General features: G+C 37.4%; 1 protein-coding gene across 2 annotated transcripts in view; it reads right to left on the reverse strand.

The window, feature by feature from the left end:
• Window positions 1-8,871, reverse strand: part of LOC105253347 (guanine nucleotide-binding protein G(o) subunit alpha) — a 29,967-nt gene extending 21,096 nt beyond the window's left edge. Inside the window, exons 1-2 of one of the 2 annotated variants that reach the window (XM_011261322.2) lie at window positions 8,760-8,871; window positions 1,812-2,461 (exon numbers count right to left, since the gene is read on the reverse strand). In XM_011261322.2, the coding sequence (XP_011259624.1) occupies window positions 1,812-1,929 (118 nt within the window). In that variant the 5' untranslated portion in view covers window positions 1,930-2,461; window positions 8,760-8,871. Of the gene's footprint in view, window positions 1-1,811; window positions 2,462-7,416; window positions 8,219-8,759 lie in introns of those variants that run through there. The other variant, XM_011261321.3, reaches the window with a different exon arrangement.
• Between the last annotated feature and the right edge of the window lie 79 nt (window positions 8,872-8,950).

Below are 8,950 nucleotides of genomic sequence, written 5' to 3' on the forward strand. Positions count from 1 at the left end.
GAAGATCTAAATGTCTGATATTATTCTCCCATCTCTGTCTATCAGCGATTGTAAAGTTCATTATCGATCAAAATATTTTTGGTCAGATATCATATTTCGATGATAAATCTGTAAGTTCCCTCTAATCCGACAGCCAAATTCCCGATTGCAAATAATGAGACGCGCTGTCATCTCGAAACGCTAACGTCATCGTTACAAAGCAATGACGTCAAATGAGCCGATGTCGACGCAATTATGCGGATCGAAATGCTGCGGCATGGATTGAAAGAACTGTCATCCGACTGACGTCGGATGAGCGATCGGGCATTACCCTTCCGCAATAAGGAGGAACATGCTTGTTGCGCCATTCTTCCGGTTTTGCGCGTTCAATTTCCTGCGCGCCCGTCAATTTAAAAAGCTGTCTCTCAATTCGCGAGAACGAAAGCGTGGAATCTTCTTTAACCTCTCGTTCCGGACAAGCTGCTGTGAGACTTGACATTTACTACTTCATCGCGTGCGCTTAATAAAGAGTCCGTATATATGTGCACATCTCTAATTTAATTAGATATAATTATACGCAATATGTGTCGAATCGAATTTTGAAAAATTAATATCTTCCATCACAGTTTTTTCAGAGAAACATCATCGATCTTCGCTCCGGTATTGTATTGAGGATAATTGAAAACGAATTGCAAATTTTCGATCAATTTTTTGCAACAATCGACTTTTGATATAATTGGCCTGCAATCTAGAAAATCAGGTAAATCAATAAAGACTAAAAGCGCACGTGGTGCGCAACTCCTTCGAACAATCATAAATCCGCCATGGCTTATGAAATATCTAACGCGCGAGAAAAAAGGTATAGATACGACGTCGCGACATTATCGATATAATCACGGCCGGTCGTCAAGTTGTATCAAACTATTTCCGGAAGATAATTTCCAGGCCAATATTTACACGCCTTGACATAAAACTTATTTTTCCCACGTTTCAAAGACGCTCTTAAAACTATATAATTTTTTTTCCAACCAAGAACATTGCATTATTTTGTTGCGTTTTGCCACTTTTTTGTTTTTATTCAATGTAGAAAAGAAATGATTCTATATAAAATTGAAATAAATTAATAACTTATAAAAAAATTTCGAACTTAATAATAGTTAATTTTAAGCATGGTAATTAAGTGAGAGAATGTGTAATATTTTAATATATAATTTTATATATATGTTTTATATATATATTTTATATATTTTGTAATATTTTTTGCTACAAGAAAATTATTATAATTTATTATTTTCCAAGTCAGACATTATATTTCTTTTATTCATTATATTTTTTATATCGACATTTCACAATTGAGGTGTTATAACTCTTTTGCTCATTTTAGCTATTATTATAGATGCTGTGTACCAATTCAGCACTTTTATATTAAATATATAATGAATAATATAAATTTAATATTAAATTCAATAACATACAACAGTAATGTATAAAAATTTAATAAACAAAAAAACACTTGATAAAATATTAAAAAATTCGGAATCATTCAATTGCATCCTAATTCAATTGAGAAATATGAATAGAAATAGTTGTAATAGATAAGAGAAATCAGGCTCAGACAATAACAATAAAACAATCTGACTTATGTAATTCCGTTCTCTAACGTTACATTGAATCATTTCTTTTCTATATCGAGCGAGAATGTCAAATATTGTCCTGTCCTAAAACTTGAACGAGCACACCTTGCGCGTATACTTTCTCGGTACATATATATATTTCGGAAATCAGAGTAAACGGAATAATATATATATTTCAGGAATCAGAGACATACGTACCAAGCAGCAGGAGCTTGATATCCTTGGCCGCTTGGATGCCATCCTCCTTGAGATTCTTCTCGATCTGCTTGCTGCGAGCCAGAGCGGCCCGCTCTTCCGCGGACATGGCACAGCCCATCTTGCTACACGTTGCCTTCACAAATGCCACCCTCACGCACTTGCTGTATCACCTGCTGCTGCCAAACAGCGCGGCCGGATAGCGGCCGGGTCGCCCCGAGGAAGATGAGACGATCTCCTGGCGCAACTACTCCCCCTCCTCCTCCTACTTGCCTCCTCGTTAATCTCGTCCTCTTCGTCGCACTTCGCACCCGCGGCCGTCGTCACCACAGCAGCCGACACAACAAACACCGTAAACACTTTGGCCACCGCCAACACCACTAACACTACTATCTTCACCGGCACTGCTTCCTTCACCGGCACCGTCTCCTCCGCCACCGCCTCCTCCTCCTCCTCCGCCACCACGACCGCCGTCCTCCTCCTCGTCCTCGTCTTCGTCGTCTTCTTCGTCTTCGTCGTCACCGATGGCAACCTTACCGAGGCGGCAACCGGCACCGAGTAGTCCCCTAACTACCTGGGCGACCGCAGCCACCCGTATGCAACCCTAACCACCGCCACACTTGCGTCGATTTAACCGCGCGACTCAGCTGCGCCTGAAAACAGAAAGGAATCATCTAGTTAAATCGCGTAAACCACATATATCATTTTCTGCACGAGAAACAAAACACTATTTATAATACAAATATAATAATATAATATAATAATATAATAATTTATAATATATATATATATATATATATATATATATACACACATATATATATAATATATAATATATTTATAATATAATTTTTTAAATAAAATAAAATTTAATAAAATAAAATAAAATAAAATTTAATAAAATAAAGTAAAATCAAATTTAATTAAATAAAATAAAATTTAAAATAAAATTTATAATATATAAAAGAAAACACTATTATAATATTATAATTTAGTAAATTTCTATATTAGGCGCTCTTCATTCCGATTTGGCTCAAAGTTTGCATGAAGCTTTCTTCTGACAATTAAGAGTTACGATATTTTAAACTCGAAGAAACTATCGATTTCATCCTACTCTGCATTTAGACATTATGTTAGAAAAATCGATGAACTGGTAATTATTTAGTATTACATCTAAAAAGTAAACGCATAAATGGCACGCCTTGTTCCTAAAAAATACTGAGCTAATCCAATCTAATCTAATCTATATTTATTCTGATTTTGTAAATATTTTGATAATGCATATTATTACAAATGTGATATATAGATACATACAAAGGTATATAAAAATTTAGGTTGGATTTTCGATTAAATATTTTGGAATGAAGGTGCAGAAGATGCCGTCTACTTGTTTATTTAAAATTTTCATCATTATATGTCATAAAGAAAATGAATGCAAAAATCAATAGCCTTTTCATGATCTATTCTAGACACATTTTTAAAGTTATTTAACATGAAAACTAGTTGAAAAAATAAATTTTTTCGTAAGGAGTGATTTTACATTTTTTAAATAAAATACTGATATAAATTCGATAACATATTGTCCCCCAGGCTTTAAAATATATCATGGCTCTTCATTAAAGGCAGAAAGAAAGCTCCGTGCAAATTTTCAGTCAAATCAAGACTCTAATGTAGAAATTTTCAATAAAATAAAAAAAGACTTTAATATAAAAATTTATTCGAAATTTTGATCCAAGTGTTAGATCATATTTTCCAAATATTTTCTTTCATTGCTCAAAATTAAACCAAAAAATGACAGTTAATTGCATATTGCATTGTTACACACGATTCACATTTTGACATCTTTGATGCTGTATTACATCTTATGAGGAATCGGTTCATCGTTGTCGCGTTGGAATAATCGATTACGTACAACCGAGTAATCTCTGGATTAGATTGCCGATATCGGCGTTGTTTAACCAATCTTCGCCTCATTGAACGCGTACATCGAGTACAAAGAAGAGGACGATACTCAAGTTTTCGCTCTTCCAACAATGAGTATACAACCCAGATTTGGCAGATTGCCCATGTTTGATATTCCTCTCTCGACCAATTGTTTACTGATAACGTCGTTTGTTGTGTCTCGTTATTAATTCTAACCGGATAATAATTTTATTAGATCGGAACATCTCTCATATAATTTCGTTTAGTGCGATTTAAAACTTCCCCTCATGATATTAAGTAAAAATGACAGATGTCAAAAATATGTCAAAGTATTCTTGACGAATTGAATAAATTTAAAAAAATTAGAAATACAAAGAGAAAGATTCCACGTGCAAACTTTTATCTCGTAATTGACTAGTAGAACACTTGTCGTTTGATTAGACGTGATAGTGAAGTAGCTTTACGGTTTAGTCAGCCTAGTTTAATGCAGTTCATAGAGAGAAGTGTCGCCGAGTGGAAAGGCGACATTATGATAAAACAGAAGTCAAATTGCGGGTCTTGATGAGCTATTTAAGAAAACTCAATCCAAGTTTCTCTCTCGTTTCCCAGTTACCGAGAACAAACCTAACTTAAACGGAGTTTTATGAAAAGATAGCAATGCTAAATTAGATTCTCAATTTAAATGCAATTAAAATCTGCAGGCAATTACGCGATAGTTTAGTAAAAACAAATTAAATTTCAAAGCATCGAAACAATATTATAAAAACTTGGATATCTCACATGCCGATCTTAATACTAATAAGCTAAAATCATAAATTTTACATGATAAATAATTTTTTAATATAACTAATATAACTTCTTATTAATTTCGACGAAATAATTCGATAAAACGAAATATCAAAAATATCCTTTACTGCATAATTACGACTATAATTTATTACTAATGTAATAAATATGCAAGGAAAATAGATATTAAAATACCTCAGTTTTATCGATATCAGAATCAAGAATGAATTAATTTAATGCAATATATCTTTATTTATCTGATATCAAGGCTTGAAAGTATCAGTTTGAAGTCTCCAATTTTCACAACAACCTTATACGTTGACTTTCCGAGTTCGGAAGCGTATCATCGTAAATCGAAACTCATCGAAATGGTTTCGGTAAGTGAATTTTTACCTAGCGGAAATCTCAGCACGACGGGAATGTCCGTGGCTTATTCGTTTGTCGGATTGCATGCATATACATCTTCGCGAGCACGGCATTACATGGAAACACACGAGCGTACGATCAATAAAATGCAACGACCTGATATAATGGAAGCGATACGCGTCGCGCTTCATAAAATACCATCTCGTCGGCATAGTAAGACTAAAATGCATCCGACAGACGTAAAACGCGTGAGCGAAAAGAAAAATAAGCGCGGAAGTCGATCGTAATCGATCTTCGATTTATCGGGTTCTCTCCGGTTTCACCTCCGACCTCTCTCCCACGTTCTACTACTCGCGTAATTAACGTGTGACAGAAAAAAACCTCTTACGATATGCGGGACTCCTAACATTGACCCGCAGCAAGCTAATAAAAATTAATAATATCTATATATTTTTTATTTTCTCCAGATTCGAGACTATCATTGTTTAGTCTTTAATCTAAAATAACGAAACACAGTCGCTATCAAAGGATACAATAACGGTTTCTCCTTTTAACGATGATGATTTTATTATCAGCGTGGCTTTCAATCAGACACTAGTGCATAAGATGACAGAAGAGAAAGGATTCAAATATGTATTGCATAAGTCGCGTTTAATTCCAAACACAATGGGAACTTTCTACGTGTCTTCACATATCTGAATAATTAACAGCCCTCGCATCAACGCATCCATTTTGAGAAATCTACAAAATTGAATCTTTTAATAATTAATCAACATTACAGTAAAATATGTTACATGTTATTTGTGATATAAAAGTGAAATGTTGATTATTCAATGTCATAAGTAATCAATGCACATTTGAAATTTTTTTTCTCTGCACTTAATCATTAGAAAGTGAGAAAGCACACTTCTATGCAACTTATATATATATATATATATATATATATATATATATATTTTTTTTTTTTTTTTTTCTGTACCTTTCTCTCTCCCTCTTTGAATGGTTAATATAACAGTGATATGAAATCTCTTTCTCTCTATTTATATATGATCACGCGATCTGTATATATACATATGTATCCCGGCCAGATATCCGGAATTTAAAACCATTAAAAAAATAAAACCAGACGCTTTGCGTCTCACGTTGTTAAGGAAGATTAAAATACATTTTATGAGAATTGTTGCGTTATCGAGGAATTATATTTTCTTTTTATATGCCCGGAGACTAAAATATCCCGTGATTTTTTGACGAAAACACATTAACTTATATATATATATATATATATATATATACATATATATATATATAAACACACACACAAAATATATATATTACAATTTTATTGTATATCATGAGCGACGTATCGTGTCGCTCGCTAATATATTCTGCGCATCACGAAGAGCTTAAATGAATCATAAAGCGAAATTGTTAAAATGTTTACCCTTACATTTTATACTCCGGTTTTCACCGATATCTTTCGTAGACATGACCGCAAAAGATACGATAACTACGTTACACACGAATCAACAACAAGTAGTATAATATTCACAAGGGATTTTTTCTTTAGATTTAAAAAAGAATGTAATTATCTCGAAAAATTACTTAATTGCTTTCTTAATTAATTCTGAAGATACTACAATAGTGAGTCCTTCAAGATTGAAACTTAAAATCGATCACTTCCTCTCTCTCTCTCTCTCTGTCTCTTTTTCTCTTTCCTTCTTTCTAGAATATCCTTTAAGATACAAAAGTTGAATTACTTAATTCAAATTTTTATTAAATCACATTAAATAGTGCGTTTTTAAAAATGGGAATAAATTCTATCTTTTTTATTTTCTTATAAATTTTACCTTTTTTATCTTTTATTTTATCTTTTTTTTATCTTTCTTATATAAAAGTTTCAAAACAGAGAGACCACTTAAATATGGATGCTAAAATAATTGGAAGGAAAAGCAAAAGTTTAAATAATTATATATATCTACTATTATATTTATCACAATTCAATAAATAATGAAAACGCGAGAATAAATAAATTAACTACTAAACGTGCGATATAGACAAATAGAAATAAAGCCATATAAATAATTCTCGATTAATTCGTCGACTGCTCCTCTGTATTTTCCTTATCGAACTCTTACCGTAAAAACGAGAACATATCGCAGTTTCTGAAGAGCACCCTTACGTTTTTACTACCCCGGGAACAGGATCGTAGCAGTCAACGGGTAAATCGAGCGTCGGCGTAGAGCAGTCGCGCGTATTCCGAAAGAACCCCCGCCCTCTCTGTCTCTCTCCGTCTCTCTCCTCCCTCCCAGTCTATTCTCTCCGTCTCTCTCTCTCTCTCTCTCTCTCTCTCTCTCTCTCTCTCTCTCTCTCTCTCTCTCTCTCTCTCTCTCTCTCTCTCGCTCTCGCTCTTGGAAAAGTCCGCGGCCAGGGGTAGCTCTCGATGGTGTTACTGCGGACGCTCGCACACAAACGAAACTACGAACTCTCCCCGGCAATTTTCATCGATAGAGATCAAACGTGGACATTTACGTACCTTTCTCGCGTATCCTGGCTGACGTTGAGATCCTCTCCGTCACTCTTTCTCCCTCTCTCTCTCTTTCCTTTCCTATCCGATTATCCGAGTCTCCTGGTCTTCTCCGTCCCCGGCTCCTGTCGCGATAGTTGTTCACTCGGTTCAGTCTATTTGATCGATATTCCGGGAGAGCGGTTTCCGGCAGGAGAACGGTCCATCCGCTCGATTCAGCCGGGGGATCCGGGAGGAGGAGCAGTTAGGCGAGGCTCGATCCGCGCGCGAGAGGCTCTCGTTCCGGTTAGGCGATGACAACGGGCACGCACGACGCGAGAGAGAGAGAGAGAGAGAGAGAGAGAGAGAGAGGAGAGAGCGAGCGAACGAGGGAGCTTGCGTGCGTGCGTGCGTACGTCGTGCTTGCTCGCTTGCGTGCGCGCGAACGACAGATTACGGTCCGTTATCGCGTCTCTCGCTCTCCCTCCGACGATGGTTTCTCGTCGCTTCCGAAAACGAGGGGCGCCGCGCCGGAAGCCCGTCGAGACTACGTCACGAACACGACCACCGATCGCGAGGAACGTCGGGATGACAGCCGGCTTCGCGGCGATGATGCCGCGCGAAGTTAGCCGCGTAAAAAAAATTCACGGAGAACGAGACGAAGGACCCAGGCGCCTCGTGCTCCCCGAGCCCGAGAGTAAACGGCTCGTCGCTTCGAATCTCGAGGGGAGGGAGATACGCGGACCCGGCGTAGTTTCGTGCTCCGCGAAAGAACCGCACTCTCCTAAGGACACCGAGCTGGACGCGTACTGGCGACGACTGGGGGAATCGGCCGACGATCGCAGCGACCTCTCGCCCCGCCCGACGACGCCACCGCCGCCGCCGCGACCGCGCGTCGCGTCGCAACGCGATGTCGCCGCTGGCGCGCCGGCGGCGAGGGAGGAGGGGAACGTCGATCGATCCCGCGACTGGCCGGCCGACCGCGACGATTCACCCTCGCGATCCCTCGCGATCCCGACTCGCGAAAATGCCCGGATGACATCTGACGGCGTCGCCGAGTCTCCGGGGGAGATCATTAGGGTTGATCGCGAGCCAACCCCACGTAATTATATTTCTCGTACTATGCGGCGTTTTTATTTCGCTATATCGTTGCTCGATAACTTCGATTTCTATTGGAAAATCTAACTTCTCTTTGTTTATAAATGTTAATTAAATATGAATAAAATTATTGATGCGTCTTCGAGTCGAGTTTTATTATCGCAATTTAAATTTCCGACGATATGCGTATCTGTTTTTCTAGTGATTATAACTGTCGGCAAAATGTTTTACAAAATTACGCGCTTATAAATATGTGAAGAAATTGTCGGACTTACCTTGACATTATAACTTGGCGGCACCAAGACGATCGATCTTGACGAGATTTACATACACACGCTGCGACATTAGAAATCTATAATATTCTAAAATCATCTGAAACCGAATGACGTACGCAATGATTTATGCAGCTTGCACATGTAAGGGAATACAGCTTGCTTTATTACCGAGTAACGACTTTATAACGTAA

This window comes from Camponotus floridanus, unplaced genomic scaffold (genome assembly GCF_003227725.1).
Source record: "Camponotus floridanus strain SB8 unplaced genomic scaffold, Cflo_v7.5 scaffold6, whole genome shotgun sequence".
In the NCBI taxonomy this organism is placed as follows: Eukaryota; Metazoa; Arthropoda; class Insecta; order Hymenoptera; family Formicidae; genus Camponotus; species Camponotus floridanus.